At 42.9% G+C, this 19,032-nt stretch overlaps 2 protein-coding genes across 8 annotated transcripts in view; one reads left to right on the forward strand and one right to left on the reverse strand.

The window, feature by feature from the left end:
* COX15 (cytochrome c oxidase assembly factor COX15) overlaps positions 1 to 17,318 on the reverse strand; it is a 38,452-nt gene extending 21,134 nt beyond the window's left edge. The window contains exons 1-8 of one of the 2 annotated variants that reach the window (XM_055424896.2): positions 17,124 to 17,318; positions 15,764 to 15,954; positions 12,650 to 12,772; positions 12,181 to 12,367; positions 6,663 to 6,830; positions 4,453 to 4,534; positions 2,837 to 2,991; positions 1,087 to 1,200 (exon numbers count right to left, since the gene is read on the reverse strand). In XM_055424896.2, coding sequence (XP_055280871.1) covers positions 1,087 to 1,200; positions 2,837 to 2,991; positions 4,453 to 4,534; positions 6,663 to 6,830; positions 12,181 to 12,367; positions 12,650 to 12,772; positions 15,764 to 15,954; positions 17,124 to 17,213 — 1,110 coding nt within the window. In that variant the 5' untranslated portion in view covers positions 17,214 to 17,318. Of the gene's footprint in view, positions 1 to 1,086; positions 1,201 to 2,836; positions 2,992 to 4,452; positions 4,535 to 6,662; positions 6,831 to 12,180; positions 12,368 to 12,649; positions 12,773 to 13,356; positions 13,476 to 15,763; positions 15,955 to 17,123 lie in introns of those variants that run through there. The other variant, XM_055424897.2, reaches the window with a different exon arrangement.
* Positions 17,319 to 17,377: 59 nt separating this feature from the next.
* Positions 17,378 to 19,032, forward strand: part of CUTC (cutC copper transporter) — a 43,819-nt gene continuing 42,164 nt past the window's right edge. For 5 of the 6 annotated variants that reach the window (XR_016038773.1, XR_016038774.1, XR_016038775.1 and 2 more), the window contains exon 1: positions 17,378 to 17,584. Coding sequence is in view for 3 of the 6 variants with exons in the window: in XM_088842258.1 (XP_088698384.1) it covers positions 17,515 to 17,584 (70 nt within the window). In the remaining 3 variants the exon portion in view is untranslated. The remainder of the gene's footprint in view (positions 17,585 to 19,032) is intronic. The other variant, XM_055424898.2, reaches the window with a different exon arrangement.

A 19,032-nucleotide genomic window follows, 5' to 3' on the forward strand; every position in this document is an offset into this window, starting at 1 on the left:
AAAATTTCACAAGGAAATAGACTTACAGCAAAAGAAATCCAAATTAAACTAAACTTTCCCCTAATTATCCTTCATCTAGCCCTGTTCTCCGGAGAAGGCAATGGCAAGCCACTCCAGTACTATTGCCTAGAAAATCCCATGGATGGAGGAGCCTGGTAGGCTGCAGTCCGTGGGGTCGCTAAGGGTCGGACACGACTGAGCGACTTCACTTTCACTTTTCACTTTCACACACTGGAGAAGGAAATGGCAACCCACTCCAGTGTTCTTGCCTGGAGAATCCCAGGGACGGGGGAGCCTGGTGGGCTTCCGTCTATGGGGTCACACAGAGTCGGACACGACTGAAGTGACTTAGCAGCAGCAGCCCTGTTCTCTTCCCCAAAGGTGGCCGCTGTTACCAGTTTCTCACACTTGCATTTTTATATACATGTTTAAAGAAAAATATAACAGCTTTTAAAAAAGATATTGTTCTTTCATTTGCTTTTTTTTTCATGTAACAATGTATGTCTTGAGATCTTATTATTTTAAACTGCTGTACAGTATTCCACAGTATGGCTATATCATAGATGTTTATTTAGGTTGCTTCCAATTTTTCACTTATCACAGTCATTCCATAATGAATTTCCTGGGAACAGCTCTTTGTGCATTAGAGTATCTCGAGGGTAGGCAAAAATAAGCCAATGTGCTTGACCAAAGGACTAAACATTTTAAAACTTCAAAAAACATTGCCAAATGCCCTCAAAAAAAAGCTACAACAAATCATGTCACCAAGAATATACAAGTGCATGTTTTCCTATACCCATGCCAATGCCAGATTTTCTTTTTCATTTTTTGCAATCTGACAGGTACGAGATGGCACACAGCGCTTTAATTTGTTCCTCTCTGATCATGAGTGGGGCTGAAGAGGTTTTCGTATTTACTGGCCAGTCAGCATTCCTCTTGTGAGAACTGTGTCTTAATATCCTTTACTTATTCTGTTTTCTGGTTGTTCATCTTTAGTCTATTATAAATATTTTCTCCTAGCCTGTCACCTTTCTTTTTAAATTTTGCTTGGGGGACACCTTCAGAATCAAAAGAAGCGGCTTATACCTGTGTATACGCCAAAGCTAGCAGAGTGGCGGCTGCTACCTTGGTCCTTCGCGGGAGGGGAATTCTTCGGGAGAGGAAGTAGAGTACTGTAATGGCAGTAACTGAAGTGATGCCCTGCAGGGTAGAGACAGTCTCATCAGGTGCCAAGAAGAATGTCCTACCCCCTGGTTTCTGCTCACCGTACAGCCAGCTGCCCCAGATCCACTGAGTAACTACTGACCACGTTCCCCTCCCAGGCACAAAACCACCTGATGACTCCTCAAGCTCTTCCCTGCTCCTCTTCTGCTCGCAACTTCAGTGCGATGGAGGCGTGGCTCCACTTAAAGTTTCTGCACTTTATACACACTGACTGTCTCTCATCAATCTTACCTCCCTTCCAATGTGGGTGTCTGCCCAGTGTGGCCCTCAGGTTTTAAATTACTCTTTGCATCAATTCACTTCAGTCACTCAGTCGTGTCCGACTCTTTGCGACCCCATGAACCGCAGCACGCCAGGCTTCCCTGTCCATCACCAACTCCCGGAGTTCACTCAAACCCATATCCATTGAGTCGGTGATGCCATCCAACCATCTCATCCTCTTATCCCTAATTTTATCTCTATTCTAATCCTGTATTTTTAAAACAAGGCTGACCCCAGCACATGAGAGTTACTGTTTCCCTGGGCTGTGAGTAGAGGAGGTGGTGGTGCTTCCAGCTAGTGTTAAAAAGATCTAAAGTCTCCTTTTCATTACCACTTCTTTAGAAAGACAGTCTGGAGTTGGCAGTAGGATTTCCGACCCCACCTTCCATGATATCAACGAAAATGTTTTCTATCATTTTCTATACCAACTTCACATCTTTTTCTCTTCATAGCTATCCAATTTCAACCAGACTTTACTTATTCCAAAATGCTGTGCGGCAGTGGGGACTGACCCCGCACAAGGTAACTTGCCCTAGCTCCAGCGTTCCCTCTGGATACAAGGCCCCTGGGCCCCTCTCTCTGGGTGCCCTACTGTCATCTCACACTCAACGTACCTCAGTCTGATGACATCCTCTGTCCCTAGCTCAACACTGATTTCAATAGTCCCATTCCCGCTGGTGTGTTTTAAACACGCCACAGAAGAAACTCTAGGATCGCCTTTGACCCTTCTTCACTTCTGTTCCTGCAGCCAGTCTTCTACTCACGACAGCCTCTTTCAGATTCGTCTTCTCAAGTCTGGGTCCTACCATGAAGCCCGGAACCTTATCACTCTCACAGCATTACTACAATAGCACTACTGCTTCTCCCAGGTCTTCTTGCCACTAACCTTTCCCTGAGCTCCGACTTGTCATGCTCAGACCACCAGGTAATCTTAACACGACTCACAGTAGGTCCTTAATAAATATTAGCTTAAATAAGATGAGGAGTATTTATGATGCTCTTAGCTCCTTGGGGTCTTGATGCAGCCCTGATGGCTATGTGTTCAGCAACCACTGTCTTTACACTCTCTTCTCTACTTGGCCTCATTGCTAAAATAACTCTTCTCTGCATGTGCAGGATTGAGGAGAATTAACTTTAAAAAGTTGGCAGTATCCTGCAAGACAGAATCTGGCTAGAGGCATGCAGATAGTTAAGACAAAAACATCATATCAGAAAACTGGTACTAAATTTCTTCTAAAAAGAATTACAGTACCCACTCTACCATCTCAATGTTGCTAGCAGTGCTTCGGACACCCAGAGCCTGTGAGAGGCTCCTTGTGTGTAGCAGCCAGTAACCACCAGCCAGACTTACCAGAACCCGGTGATCAAACTGCACCATGGTAGGATTCTCGAAAACATTCCTCAGGAGAGGGGAGAAGGTAAAGAGATCCTCTGGGATCCAAGATTCTCCCATCTTGGGGAAGGAGTTGTAAACAAGTCCAGCATCCAGCCCTGCCACAAAAGCCCCTGGGTTCCAAGGTAAATAGTATTTATTAAAATGAGAGAAAGAAGAGATCAAATACTAGTTCTGTATTCACCATGGAATATACCATTGAAACTTAAAAAAAAAAAACAACTTGCATCCTCACCTACTTCCACCCCGATTCTGGCATGCCTCCCCTAGAGGGGTGGATGAGAAGCTCTAGAGAGAGGCATATTAGTTTGGAAAAGTTCCTTTACTGACTGTGATATGAGTTCTCCTTACTGCCTCGCCTCCCCACCACCATCTGATCTATTCTGGAACTAGTTAATTTACTCTTTCACATCCTCAAGTTTCCACTTAAATGTCACTTTATCAAAGAGATCTCTCCAATAATCCTCTATAAGATAGCACTCCCCAACTCCAAGTCTATCCCCTTATCTTCCTTTATTTTCTTCGCAGCACTCAACATCATCTGGCATGTTATGGGTTTTATTGTTTTTTTATGTCTTCCCCACATGCTCAAAAAAATCTTATAAACTAAACCCTGGATAAACACACAAAGAAGGTATCCATAAATTTAACAGATGACTGATCCATTATTTATGATCATAGATGATTCAGGTATGTTAAATCATAGTCCTTATTTTTCTAAATTGCATTTATAAAGTCAAAATTCATGTTCTTCCATCAAAAAAGTGGGGGGGTAGATTTGGGTGGGATCACTGGTTTGATGGTTTTATTTAGAGCTATGCTGTCCAATCAAACTTTCTGTGATGATAGAAATGTTCTATATCTGTCATCCATCCAGTACCACAGTTGCAAGCCACCCATTGTGGTTACTGAGCACTTGAAATGTGGCTACTGCGACTGAGAAACTAAATTTTATTTGCTTTTAATTAACTTAAGCTTAAACAGTCACATGAAGCTAGTGATTATTGTACAGGGCAGGTCTAGAGTAAGAAAGGTAGAGCTGTGATTTAAAGAATGAGAGAGATCTGTTTTAGTCTCTTTGCCCCAATAAACTCCACACCAAAGCCCATCTTTGAGGGCAGGCTTTTGTCTGACCTATCTTGGTATAATGTAATCACAATAATGTTTATATGATAACAACAGTTAACACTTACATAGCCTTTGCTACATGTGAGGTGCTAAATACTTCACATATATTACTTAAGCTATTATCATCTTCCCCATTTTATAGATGAGGTTACTGAGGCCCAGACAGGTTACACAGCTTGTGCAAGGTCATATAGTTTGTAGATGGTAAAGCCAGGATTTCAACCTAGACAGTTTGGATCCAAGTAGATGTTCAATATTTTTGTTCAGCTAACTGAAAAGCAGGATTTGGGGTAGGAAGGAATAGAAAACAAGAGGGTGAAGATGGTGGGTATGAGAGAGGCAGGTGTGAGAAGGAGATATAAAGATGCAGGAGGAACGCATCAGGCAAAAGATCCCACCTGAAGAGTAAAAAGAAGTTAGGCCACCTTTGATAAGAAGAGTCCTACCTGAGAGAGCCGTAAGGAACACCAGGCCTGCAGTTCCATGAGCAAATCGTCTCAACCGCAGGAGTTGACGCGTTTCAGGCAACTAAATAAGAAAATTGCCAGATACACTGACTGCAGGAATTAGGAAAGGCAGCACGATCTCCAAGGATAAACTCCAGAGACAATCTGAGGCCAGATCTTCTCTGACTCCTAAACTAGGGTAAGCATTCCCAGAAGACATTCTACTTTATCTAAATTTTATTAAATGTACACATTTACTATTTGTCTTCCCTGATACCTTATAAGTTTTGTGAAGACAGGAACTGCCATCTCACTTGCTTACTACAGTAACCCTAGCCCAGTAGATGGCAGAATCAAAACTGTAGAGAGAGTAGAGCAGAGTAGAGATTCTTGCATTTAGTGTTTTGGGTAAACTGTTTTTATTTTACTGTAGCCAGCTTGTGATAATAATCAGTAAATCAACAAATATTTAGTAAGAACTTTATACACAGGCAAAATGAGCACACATGCAAGCATAAAGGAAAGATACAAAGGAAAGCCAGAGTGCTGCCCTCAAACAATTTACAATCTAGTATGTGAGGAGTTAGGTATCATTACTAGGATTTCATAGGACAGTGTATCAGCACTGGCCACTAGAATTTTCTGTGATGATAGAAAAGTTCTATTATCTGTGCTGTCCAATATGTGGCTATGGAGGATCTAAAAAGAGGCTAGAGCAAGTGAAAAAAAATTTTTAAGTTAATTTTATTTAAAGTTTAAGTAGATAACAAGTTTGTTTATACAAAGTTATTTTTACTTAATTTTAATTAGAATTAAATAGCAATAATGGCTAGGAGCTATCGTGCTGGACAGCACAGTTCTATACGGTTGACTATCATCTCAAATCCTTTCTGTAATTAGTGGAATATAAATAAAGAAAAACAATTAATAATTAAAAAGTCACTGGTAACCTTTAAGAGTACCATTCAGTTAGGAGTACTTAGGAGACTGTACTAAGTACTGTACACTTGATATGTGCAAGCGTAGGAGTGAATGTGTAGATGGATATGGATGGGGTAGATGGGGAAGCCAGATGACAAGAAGTGGGAAAAAAGAATGGGTTGTTAGGATGTACAGCTATAGATGTAGATTAGTTTTAGAAGTCTGGCTTTGAAAGTAAGAAGAACAGGAACTAGTCAGATGTGAATTAGTCAGATGTGAATTACCTACTATACCAATGTTTCAACCCCATCTGGCTTCCCTGTGGGATGAGCGCCAAGTCAACAACTCCTGTTCTTACTGGGATCCAGATCACTGGCTCCAGGTACCTACCAGATGATTCTACTTAAAAAGTCCTACTATCAACCTAAACCTCACTCCATGAACAGGTTATTCAGGCCAACGATGACTTTGACACCTAAAATAATATGCATTTTAAAATGTATTTCCTTTTAATCAGCACACAGAGAAAATACTTTTAGGTAAGATCACTACGGTTTACTATATTGTCAGTTCTGCTGAATGGTAGGGTCCCCATGGAAAGAACAAACAACATGGCTTTTGTATGCCTGTGATTCATGGGGTCAAAAAGAGTTGGACACGACTGAGCGACTGAACTGAACTAAACTGAACTGAAGGTCCACAAGCAACTCTCATTCTGGCCTTCCTCACCTCTCCACCATCATCCCGCTGGGAATGAGAAGTCAAGTGGCCAACTTCCAGTCCCCTATAATGAAAAGGACATCTTTTTTGGGTGTTGGTTCTAGAAGGTCTTGCAGGCCTTCATGGAGCTGTTCAGCTTCAGCTTCTTCAACATTACTGATGGGGACACAGACTTGGATTGCTGTGATAGTGAATGGTTTGCCTTGGAAATGAAGAGAGATCATTCTGTCGTTGCTGGTATTCATTCCTTCTTTTACTAAAACTCATGTTTTCATCTTTTTCTTGATAGGCAAAGCTGACAAAATATTTGGCTCCTATACTAATTATCTTTTGAATAAGCCACTCCTGCCCAAAAGCATAAGTGCAGGTTTTACTTTGCCATCCGGAAACTATCTGGAGTCTCAGAGTTCATTGTTTCTCTAAACTTTGGTTATATCCAGCTTCTAGTAAACTGATCGATGTTCCTAAGGGAATGTATGCATTTTGACATGGAACTTCCCATCAGGACCAGAATTTCCATGTCTCTGACCCTGTCCACATGTGTGGTAAACAATACAGACTGACTTTACCTTGTGCTGAGGAAGTAGCAGGGAGAGCGAGGTCCATAAGCTGGCACAGTAGAGCACAAGGGCTGATCCCAGATGGGCAGCGAGGCGGTACTGACTGACTCGAGGGATGTCGTGGGAATCTGGTTTTTCTTCTAGTCCACTTTTTACCATATACCATCCCAACAGGCCCTACAATCACAAAGAAAAAGGGTAAACAAAACAAGATTGAAGCTGTCTATTCAACTTGACTCCCTGAGACAGTGAGTATCCTATCTGACCCCTCCTTTCCATATGCTCCCACATCCCTAGGAACCCAGGAATTGAGACCTACCTAGTTTCCACATACAGCACCATAAATACTTAACCACTGTTTAGATTAACATTTTATTGAAGTAAAAGCCTACAGTCAAAGCTCTGGTTTTTCCAGTAGTCAGGTATGGATGTGAGAGTTGGACCATAAAGAAGCTGAGAGCCAAAGAACTAATGCTTTTGAACTGTGGTGTTGGAGAAGACTCTTGAGAGTCCTTTGGACTCAAGAAGATCAAACCAGTAAATCCTAAAGGAAATCAGTTCTGAATATTCATTGGAAGGACTGATGCTGAAGCGCCAATATTTTGGCCACCTGATGCGAAGAATTCATTGGTAAAGACCCTGATGCTTGGAAAGATTGAAGTCAGGAGGAGAAGGGACGATAGAAGATGAGATGGTTGGATGGCATTACCAACTCAGTGGACATGAGTTTGAGCAAGTTTGGGGAGTTGGTGATGGACAGGAAAGCTTGGCGTGCTGCAGTCCATGGGGTCACAAAGAGTCATACATGACTGAGTGACTGAATTTAATTGAACTGAAGTAGAGCCAAATACTGGAGAAGGAAATGTCAACCCACTCCAGTACTCTTGCCTGGAAAATCCCATGGACGGAGGAGCCTGGTAGGCTGCAGTCCATGGGGTCGCTAGGAGTCGGACACAACTGAGCAACTTCACTTTCACTTTCATGCACTGGAGAAGGAAATGGCAACCCACTCCAGTGTTCTTGCCTGGAGAATCCCAGGGACGAGGAAGCCTGGTGGGCTGCCGTCTATGGGGTCACACAGAGTCGGACACGACTGAAGTGACTTAGCAGCAGCAGCGGCAGAGCCAAATATGATGGCTACTCCAGTTCTTTTAAGGGATTGTTGCCCACAGTAGTAGATATAATGATCATCTGAGTTAAATTCACCCATTCCAATCCATTTTGTTCGCTGATGCCTAAGAAGTCAACGTTCACTCTTGCCATCACAGTCAACAAAAGAGTCCAAAATGCAGTACTTGTGTGCAATCTCAAAAATGATAGAATGATCTCTGTTCATTTCCAAGACAAATCATTCACTATCACAGTAATCCAAGTCTATGCCCCAACCAGTAATGTTGAAGAAGCTGAAGCTGAACAATTCTATGAAAACCTACAAGACCTTCTAGAATTAACACCCCCAAAAAGATGTCCTTTTCATTATAGGGGACTGGAATGCAAAAGTAGGAAGTCAAGAAACACTGGAATAACAGGCAAATTTGGCCTTGGAGTACAGATTGAGCAGGGCAAAGGCTAATACAGTTTTGCCAAGAGAACACACTGGTCATGGCAAACACCCTCTTCCAACAACACAAGAGAAGACTCTACACATGGACATCACCAGATGGTCAATACCGAAATCAGATTGATTATATTATTAGAAGCCAAAGATGGAGAAGCTCTATACAGTCAGCAAAAACAAGACCAGGACCTGACTGTGGCTCAGATCACGAACTCTTTATTGCCAAATTCAGACTTAAAATGAAGAAAGGAGGGAAAATCATGAGACCATTCAGGTATGACCTAAATCAAATCCCTTACGATTATACAGTGGAAGTGACAAATAGATTCAAGAGATTAGATCTGATAGTCAAAGTGCCTGAAGAACTATCGATGGAGGTTCATGACACTGTACAGGAGGTAGGGATCAAGACCATCCCCAAGAAAAAGGAACGCAAAAAGGCAAAATGGTTGTCTGGGGAGGCCTTACAAATAGCTGTGAAAGGAAGAGAACTGAAAGGCAAAGGAGAAAAGGAAAGATACACCCATCTGAATACAGAGTTCCAAAGAATAGCAAGGAGAGATAAGAAAGCCTTCCTCAGTGATCAATGCAAAGAAATAGAGGAAAACAATAGAATGGGAAAGACTAGAGATCTCTTCAAGAAAATTAGAGATACCAAGGGAACATCATGCAAAGATGGGCACAATAAAGAACAGAAATGGTATGGACCTAACAGAGGCAGAAGATATTAAGAAGAGGTGGCAAGAATACAGAGAAGAGCTATACAAAAAAGATCTTCACGACCCAGATAATCACGATGGTATGATCACTCACCTAGGGCCAGACATTCTGGAGTGTGAAGTCAAGTGGGCCTTAGGAAGCATCACTATGAAGAAAGCTGGTGGAGGTGATGGAATTCCAGTTGAACTATTTCAAATCCTAAACGATGATGCTGTGAAAGTGCTGCACTCCATAGGCCACCAAATTTGGAAAACTCAGCAGTAGCCACAGGACTGGAAAAGGTCAGTTTTCGTCCCAATCCCAAAGAAAGGCAATGCCAAAGAATGCTCAAACTACCACACAATTGCACCCATCTCACATGCTAGTAAAGGAATGCTCAAAATTCTCCAAGCCTGGCTGCAACAGTACATGAACCATGAACTTCTAGATGTTTAAGCTGGATTTAGAAAAGGCAGAGGAACCAGAGATCAAATTGCCAAAATCTGCTGGATCATTGAAAGAGCAAGAGAGTTCCAGAAAAAACATCTATTTCTGCTTTACTGACTATGCCAAAGCCTTTGACTGTGTGGATCACAACAAACTGTGGAAAATTCTGAAAGAGATGGGAATACCAGACCACCTGACCTGCCTCTTGAGAAATCTGTATGCAGGTCAGGAAGCAACAGTTAGAACTGGACATGGAACAACAGACTAGTTCTAAATCAGGAAAGGAGTACACCAAGGCTGTATACTGTCACCCTGCTTATTTAACTTATATGCAAAGTACATCATAAGAAACGCTGGGCTGGATGAAGCACAAGCTAGAATCAAGACTGCTGGGAGAAATATCAATAACCTCAGATATGCAGATGACACCACCCTTATGGCAAAAAGCAAAGAAGAACTAAAGAGCCTCTTGATGAAAGTTCAGTTCAGTTCAGTCGCTCAGTCGTGTCCAACTCTCCGCGACCCCATGAAAGAGGAGAGTGAAAAAGTTGGCTTAAAACTCAGCATTCAGAAAACTAAGATCATGGCATCTGGTCCCATCACTTAATGGGAAATAGATGGTGAAACAGTGGAAACAGTGACAGACTTTACCTTTTTAGGCTCCAAAATCACTTTAGATGGTGATTGCAGCCATGAAATTAAAAAACGCTCGCTCTTTGGAAGAAAAGTTATGACCAATCTAGACAGCATATTAAAAAGCAGAGACATTACTTTGTCAACAAAGGTCCGTCTAGTCAAAGCTATGATTTTTCCAGTAGTCATGTATGGATGTGAGAGTTTGACTATAAAGAAAGCTGAGCACCGAAGAACTGATGCTTTTGAACTGTGGTGTTGGAGAAGACTCTTGAGAGTTCCTTGCACAGCAAGGAGATCCAACCGGTCCATCCTAAAGGAAATCAGTCCTGAATATTCATTGGAAGGACTGATGCTGATGCTGAAACTGCAGTACTTTAGCCACCTGATGAGAAGAACTGACTCATCTGAAAAGACCCTGATTTTGGGAAAGACTGAAGGCAGGAGAAGAAGGGTACGACAGAGGATGAGATGGTTGGATGGCATCAGTGATCAATGAACATGAGTTTGGGTAAACTCTGGGAGTTGGTGATGGACAGGGAGGCCTGGCATGCTGCATGCAGTCCATGCGGTCGCAAGGAGTCAGACACGACTGAGTAACTGAACTGACCTGAAGAGCCAAATATAGAAAAGTACACAAACGTGTATTTTGGACAAAACCTTTTGGACAAATTCTTGACATAATTTAACATTATGTAAACCAGTGAAATATGAAAGTAAAAAGACAGGTGATTTGATAAGACCTAGACTGTGAAAGCTTTGGAGAAGCTTGACAAAGATAACTGCTTAAAAACAATTACTCTCATGTTAAGTGGGAACAGACAATTATCAAATTTTGTGGGAGGACAAGTCATAAAAATCTGTAAAGTTTTTCAGGCAAACTGGTTTGCCCGTGTCTAAATTTCTACTCCTTTTTTTTAAAAAAAATTATAATTAAAGTACATGCTTAAGTGCAAAAGTTTAAGGTATGTATTATTATTCTACGATTCCATTTAACTGATTTTTCATGTAAACAATCTGTCAGTTCTAGTCATATCAGATAAGGCACAGCCCTATCACGCCAAACCTCCCCAGCTAACAGAATCACGTTAATATAAATATATGCTCCTCAAGGTCTTTTTGGCTATTTCTTTCCCCCTTCACTATTACCCTAGATGTTCTAATTACCTTGATTTCATCTGCAGAGGACGCAGAGGATGAGGGCGTTCACAGTGTGATCTGCCAGCCCCTACTTTCTTCCTCCCAAGACCCTATCTGCCATCTTCAAATTTTTGCCTCCCTGAAAGTCTGACTTAAGTGTTTGTCTTTTTTTTTTTAATTTTAAAACAAACTTTACTTTGTTTCACCAACTATCCCTAGTTTCTATTAGATTTTTATTAATGTCTAACTCTTTATTATCTGTTTCTATCCCTTATATTTTATCTCTTCCATCTCCCTCCTTTATTTCTAACCGTGAGTTGGTAGTCTTACCACTTTGATTTAAATCAACCAATTAGCTTCCTCCTGACCAAATTTTGATATTTCTTTGATGCTCTGAGACTCTCCTTTACAGTCAGTATATCTTGACCCAAATACTCCCATGTGTCCTCTCTAACATTCCTTTACTTGGCTCTCAGGCTTCCCTAACCCCAGAAAGAGAAGTTCAACTTATATAACTTTATAATCACCATTTATACTTGAACATCTCTCAGTTACCTCTGTATTCAAAGATCCTTCACCCCACAAAATGTTTCTCTTGAAATTTCCCAATTTGTTTCTACAGCCATTCTAGCATAGGGATGCCACTTCCCCACAGAGCAGGTAAGTTAGAAAAAGGAAGACCAAGGACCCAGAAAGAACGCCATGATGGGAAAGAAACTCTAATTCTTGTGACGCAAAAACATATTTATTACTGATTCCAGACACTAAACTAAGTACTTTACATGCACGATCTTTTTTAATATTCACATAACCTAAGCATTAGGATCTATTATTTTCCCTATTTACAGGTAAGGAAAGCACAACCTACAGAGGTTAGACAACATGCCCTATTAAGTGACAGAGCTGGGCCTTGAAGCCAGGCCTATGACACTAAAATCCATGTTCTTACCTCCTTTGTTATACTGTTTCAAAGATTACTTTACTAAAAACTATGCCCACCAGGAAGCTCCTGAGAACATTTCTGCTTTCCCAAACTCGAGTAAATCTCACCTGGAAGCAAACTAAACCACAGAGGGCAAGAACACGTCCTTTCAGGCCACGGGTGAGCCAGCCCTTTTTCCAAAAGTAGGCAGCAGGCAGGATGTATGCGAGGCCTACAAGGCGACCCCACATTCGGTGTGAGTACTCCATGTACCAGATGAACTTGAATTCCGCCAGTGTCATATCATGATTCAAGCTGGGTGAAAAGGGAAGTCAAAAATAAGAAAGATCCATCTGATTTTTATTTTCTGATAGAATGCAGGAACATTCTTGGTTTTGAAACTTGATCAGTCTGCCATCTTCCTCATCAGCCACCTCAGAATCACTTTGGAAATGGAGGTTTAGAGTAGGAAGCTTGATAAACATACCTAAATCAAATCTCAAAGAAGAATAGAACCTACTGTTCTGAAATGTTTTAAATAAGAAAAAGATTGAGTGGGTCTACTGGGATGTTTACCTGATTTTCTATAATACTTACATTTTAAATTCTGGAAATTGCTGATATTTTTGGAATTCTGCTTCCCATTCCTCTTGGCTTGTGGGTGGCTTCATCTCCTTTATTAAATGCCAATCTACCATTGAGAGGCCAGACTCTGTCAACCTTAACATAGGGAAGAAATTTGAGTGTGTGTGTTAAGTTTCAGGATGTATATGTGTATCAATTACTCATAAATGGTTTACAGTAGCAAGCAGATCTGAACTCGACCCCTATAAAAGTAAACGTATTTCATTGTTTCCTCTTTTGACAGCTTGCTCTCTCCTTACTGCTTAGAATTTTGTCAGAAAGAGCTGCTATCAGGTACAAATTTCTTTACTCCTTGTTCTATTTCATTAAACTCTCCTTACTTCTTTCACTAGCATTCCCTGACAGATAAAATCAACCCATAGACCAAAGAAATGTGCCCTAAGTGCATAAAGATATTATTTACACAAGGGGAAGAGATTGCTACAGATATAAATCAGTTGAGGTTACTGAGTGTATTTAAAGGCAATAAAAATCAAAATTTATTGATTACAGCCTATATAACACATAAGGGCATAGGGAATGCAGAGAGAATTTGAGGAAGACATACTTTAATAACACTAGAAAGTATTTTCACCAAAAGGGGTCAGGGTTCCAAAAGTAAAAAAGCCAACTTTAGGTCTGAGGCAGGATGTGTACAAGACAAGCCTGGAACATCTTACCCAGAAAGCAAGGGATCAAAGTTTACCAGGTTCCTGTCAGAAAGACTGGAGTCAATCTGAAGAGGTCCCCACTGACTAAACTTAGGACAACTGGAGCAAATCATCACCACTGCAATGAACTGAAACAAATCAAATATATTTAAACCTATGAGCTCATTAATACTTAAAAACTCACTTTATTGGTCACTTTTGGAAAATACTTGGAACCAACTCATTACTTTGAAGACTGATAAATAAAGGGAAAGGAATTAAGTGTTTATCCTACCTTTCCTAACATGTTGTACCTCAGCATAACCAAATTACTGATGAAAGTTTTTCTTTATAGTTGAGCTAATAAAATACCTATTACAGTTTTGCAACTCTAATGAAGTAATAGATTTAGACAATGATCATCAAGGGCTGTTGACATCTTTAACACACACCAGATATTTATGAATGATCCAGTCACCTATGAAGTATTTTGCTCCCTGTTCCCAACCTGAACCTGATCAAGCAACAAGTTTGTCTACAAGAAATACAGGGGACGATGTTGTTGTTGTTGTTCAGTTGCTCAGTCATGTCCGACTCTTTGCAATCCCATGGACTGCAGCACGCCAGGCTTCCCTGTCCTTCACTATCTCCCAGAGCTTGCTCAAACTCATGTCCATTCAGTCAATGATGCCATCCAACCATCTCATCCTCTGTCGTCCCCTTCTCCTCCTGCCTTCAATCTTTCCAAGCATCAGGGTCTTTTCCAGTGAGTCAGCTCTTTGCATCAGGTGGCCAGAGTATTAGAGTTTCAGCTTCAGCATCAGTCCTTCCAATGAATATTCAGGGCTGATTTCCTTTAGGATAGACTGGTTGTATCTCCTTGCAGTCCAAGGGACTCTCAAGAGTCTTCTTCAGCACCACAGTTCGAAAGCATCAATGCTTCGGCGCTCAGCCTTCATTATGGTCCAACTCTCATAAAATCCAGACTGTGAGAAACTACGGAGTACAAATGACTTGGGTTTCTTCAACAACAGCAAAAAACTGCAAAGGGAGTAGGAGAGGTGAAGGGAGTAGAATCCAAATCTATAACATCTCTCTATAGATTTAAAGAGACAAAAGCCTCTTGATCAAAGTGAAAGAGGAGAGTGAAAAGGTTGGCCTGAAACTCAACTTCAAGCAAAGATCATGGCATCTGGTCCCGTCACTTCATGGGAAATAGATGGGGAAACTGTGGAAACAGTGTCAGACTTTATTTTTTTGGGCTCCAATATCACTGCGGATGCTGATTGCAGCCATGAAATTAAATGACGCTTACTCCTTGGAAGGAAAGTTATGACCAACCTAGATAGTATATTAAAAAGCAGAAACATTACTTTGCCAACCAAGGTCCGTCTAGTCAAGGCTATGGTTTTTCTAGTGATCACGTATGGATGTGAGAGTTGGACTGTGAAGAAAGCTGATCGCCGAAGAATTGATGCTTTTGAACTGTGGTGTTGGAGAAGACTCTTGAGAGTCCCTTGGACTGCAAGGAGATCCAACCAGTCCATTCTAAAGGAGATCAATCCTGGGTGTTCATTGGAGGGACTGATGCTAAAGTTGAAACTGCAATACTTTGGCCACCTCATGCGAAGAGTTGACTCACTGGAAAAGATTCTGATGCTGGGAAGGATTGGGGGCAGGAGGAGAAGGGGACGACCGAGAATGAGATGGCTGGATGGCATCACCGACTCGATGGACATGAGTTTGAGTGAACTCTGGGAGTTGGTGATGGACAGGGAGGCCTGGCGTGCTGTGATTCATGGGGTCGCAGAGTCAGTCACTACTGAGCGACTGAACTAACTAAGAAGCATGCGTGGGCTTCCCAGGTGGCCTTAGTGATAAAGAACCCACCCGCCAATATAGGAGACATAAGAGACACAGGTTTGATCCCTGGGTCGGGAAGATCTCCTGGAGGAAGGCATGGCAACCCACTGCAATATTCTTGGCTGGAGAAGCCCATGGACAGAGGAGCCTGGTGGGCTACAGTCCAAGGGTCGCAAAGCATCGGATGTGACTGAAGCAACCAAGCATGAAGCATGCACAGGAACCAACAGTGAGATGTGGAACTTATCTGCGTGTAATTTAAACAAACTGTACAGAAATTTTTGTGACAAATCTGAACTCTGATTGTAGGGGGAAATATACACAAACAATGCACAGCTAACAGTTAAGACCTGAACCAGTCTTTATGAAGGGCTTCTACAGCATGCATGCATTAGTAAAATCCTAAACTGTTCTATGGCGGGGCAAGCCATGGGACATGTTCCTTCTACAGGCCTCAGTTTCTGCAAACTAAAATGTGGGAGCTAGATTAGATGATTTCTAAGGTCCCTTCCCCCTCTGTCATCCTGCATGTCTACTGATGATCCAAACAGCTGACTATGAACAAATTACTCACCTCGTTACTCCACCAAGAATAACTGCTCCAGCCACTGTCCCACTGCAGACCAGGAGCCATCGGCCCACCACCCGCTCAGCAGCCTTTGAAGGGAGGGACACTGTACCCCTTCCAGGTTGCAAAGCTACATCGGAGATAGTGCTGTATTGCCCTGGCCTCAAGGGGCGCCTGATCCCACAACTGCAACCACACTAAGGATCAAGACAGACAAATTACAACTGGAGAAATAGGAAAAGGCTTCACTTCAGTGCTACTCACACAGTCTCACTGTGTCTGGTATGAAGTACCCTGGTCATATTTCCACTGCTACTGTCCAGGCAAAACATCATCTCTTATCTGGGCTGCATCTACCCCCAACTGGTTTGCCTGCCTCCAATCCATTCCCACACTACATGAACCTTCTGTCTCTCATATTTCTCCCAGACTTAACTCTACACTTAAATATGGATTAAATAAGGATTATTTTCTTTCTTTTATATGATTTTTCTCTAACTGGGGTTCTACTTGTCCCCTGACTGACCTATCGCAGATCTCAGCCTGGATGTCACCTCCTCTAGAAGTATTCCCAGACCCCTCTACATGTGTGCTGGGTCACTCTCCCAGCACACTATACCTCTCCATCACATAGCAATGTATCATTTAGTTCACGGAGGTTGATAGGGACAACACGGAGGTTGTCGCTATCTCCCACTAAGCTATGAGCTACAGGACAGCAGTGTCTGGTCAGTCTGGCTTTGACAAACTTCGTTTCATACACAGTTCCTTTACATAACTAGACCTTAATAAAGATTTGACAAATGAGTTACAAACAAATAAACTGTGACTTCCTCTAGAGCAGGAGACTTGATATTTTATCTTGCTTCCCCGACCCAGGGATCAAATCCGAGTCTCCTGAGTCTTCTGCATTGGCAGGTGTATTCTTTACTACTAAGCCACCTGCGAAGCCCAGTTAACTAACTAACTTTAGACAAATTAAGCCTCAATTTACTTCTCTGTAGAACGGAGTTACAGTCCCTAACCTGACTGCCCAGTAGCTTTGAGCAGAAATCAAACATATGGGTAAAAATCACTGAGCTTTTACTATGTGCTAAACCTCCGTGTATATTATTTAACACAACACTTATGAAGTGCTATTATCCCCATTTTGCAGAGGAGTAAATTGAGGCACAGAAAGGTTACCCAACTTGGCTAAAAGCACACAGCTAGTACGTCGTAGGTCCGGATCCGGACTCAGGAGCCCTAGACACAATGAAATGCCTTGTGAACTTCAAGGAGCTGGAGAAACGTGCTGTGTGAGGATATCTCTTGGCCCTTTCACCCCATGCCCGCTTCCGCGACTCAGTGCTCTGCAGTGCTGTACCTGTGTTCTAGGCGCCACCCTAGGAACCAGGAGCCGGACACACGGGCTCCCCAGCAAGGCCGTTAAGGGCGTAAAGAGTAATCGCTGCATACTATAAACACTGCCCAACAGCCACCTTCAACCTCCCGTGCTCTGTGATCTCCTTTCTCCGCCACCGACGGAAGAAGAACTTCCGGGTCACACAAACGAGATCCTCCTCTTCGGAAGGCCAGTGGCGAGCAGTGACTGCGCCTGCGCCAGTTTCTGGGCTTTCGCGGGGGCTGCTGGGGCGTGGACGTCGGGGACGCGCAGGGATGCGCGCAGCTGGGAGGACGCGCCTGTGTGGTCGCGCGCGTTGGAACCCGGACTCTGAGTGGAAACTGAAGAAGCACGAGGGAGGAACGCGTGGAGCATGAAGAGGCAGGGGGCCTCCTCCGAGCGGAAGCGGGCGCGGATACCATCCGGGAAGGCGGGTGCGGAAGGTGACGGGATGGGGGTGGTGGCCGACTTTGGTGCGGGGTGTGGGCCGGGCCGGGTCGGGCGGGGGTTCTGGCCCGTGGCTTAATCGCGATTTCCCTGGAAGTACTTTTTCCTGATCCTCACAAACAGCCCCCTCTGAGGCGTAATCTCTTATTCGGCTTTAAACATGTGGAATCTGAGGGGCTGATGGCGAGAGTGGCCCGGCTCTGGAGCCAGATATGTGTCTAGGTTCGAATCCCGGCGCCCCCACGTCTCGTCGTGCGACGGAGTTCAAGTTGGTTAACTTCTCTCAGCCTCGCGTTTCCCGTCGCCGCACGAGGATACTGGTACCCCCTCACGGCAGCGCTGGATCAGTGTCTGACCTGGAGGGACCGCCTGATAACCTATAGCTGCTGCGGCGGGGATAGGAGTTTTCCCTAAAGCCACACCGCTCCGAAGTGGCAAAGCTTGGCTGCCCCAAGTCAGGAGTTCCTGCTGCGACAGGATTGGCTGGCATGGCAGGTGCTAGGGAATTTGCCAGGTTCCTCCTCCAGAAACTTGGTTCCTCCAAACTAGCGGTTCTGAAACTTTGATCGCAGGACGCCTTGACCCGGCTAAAATTATTGAGAACCTCAAAGACCTTTTATTTACATAGGTTAAATTTTAAATTTATTGATATTGGACATGTTAGAAATTAAAACAGGACTTTTAAAAAGAAAGGGATTCCCTTGTGGCTCAGCAGGTAAATAATCCGCCTGCCATGCGAGAGACCTGGGTTCGATCCCTGGATTAGGAAGATCCCCTGGCGAAGGGAACGGGCTACCCACTCCAGTATTCTGGCCTGGATAAGTCCATGGGGGTCGCAAATAGTCGAATAATGTCTGATCGACTTTCACTTTCTTTCACAAACAGAAGCCCATTACATGTTGACACTTTTTATGAACAACAACAACAAAAGACTATTTTCCTAAGCAAACAAAAAATAGAATAGTACCAATGGTTTGTGTTTTTGCAGATCTCTTTAATGTCTGGCTTAATGGGATTCTCATTAAGAATGGAGTGCTTTTGCATTCAGTGTGACAGGTAGCCTCTGGAAAACTCCACTCTGCTTGTGAGAGAATGAGAGTGAAAAAGGCAACTAAAATCTTGGTATTGTTACGAAAATAATTTTCACTGTACAGACTCTGAAAGTGTCTTAGAGGCCCTTAGTCCAGAGTTAACTGGACAACTACACTGAGAACTGCTGCTCCAAACAAAGCTCCTGTTTGAGCCCTTCAAATAACTTCCCATTTTAGGACAACTGACTTACTCTTTTCTTTTTGTCATAGCTTTTTGTGTTCATCCTTCCTCTCTCCTGGCCAAGATCTCTTTTTTCTTTTTTTTGGCCACAGCCTGCAGCTTATGGGATTTTAGTTTCCTAACCAGGGATCCAACTTGGGGCCCTGGCATTGAAAACACCAGAGTCTCAACC

The sequence above is a fragment of the Moschus berezovskii genome, chromosome 12, assembly GCF_049115385.1.
Source record: "Moschus berezovskii isolate FMDL1 chromosome 12, NW_MosBer_1.0, whole genome shotgun sequence".
NCBI classification, from domain to species: Eukaryota; Metazoa; Chordata; class Mammalia; order Artiodactyla; family Moschidae; genus Moschus; species Moschus berezovskii.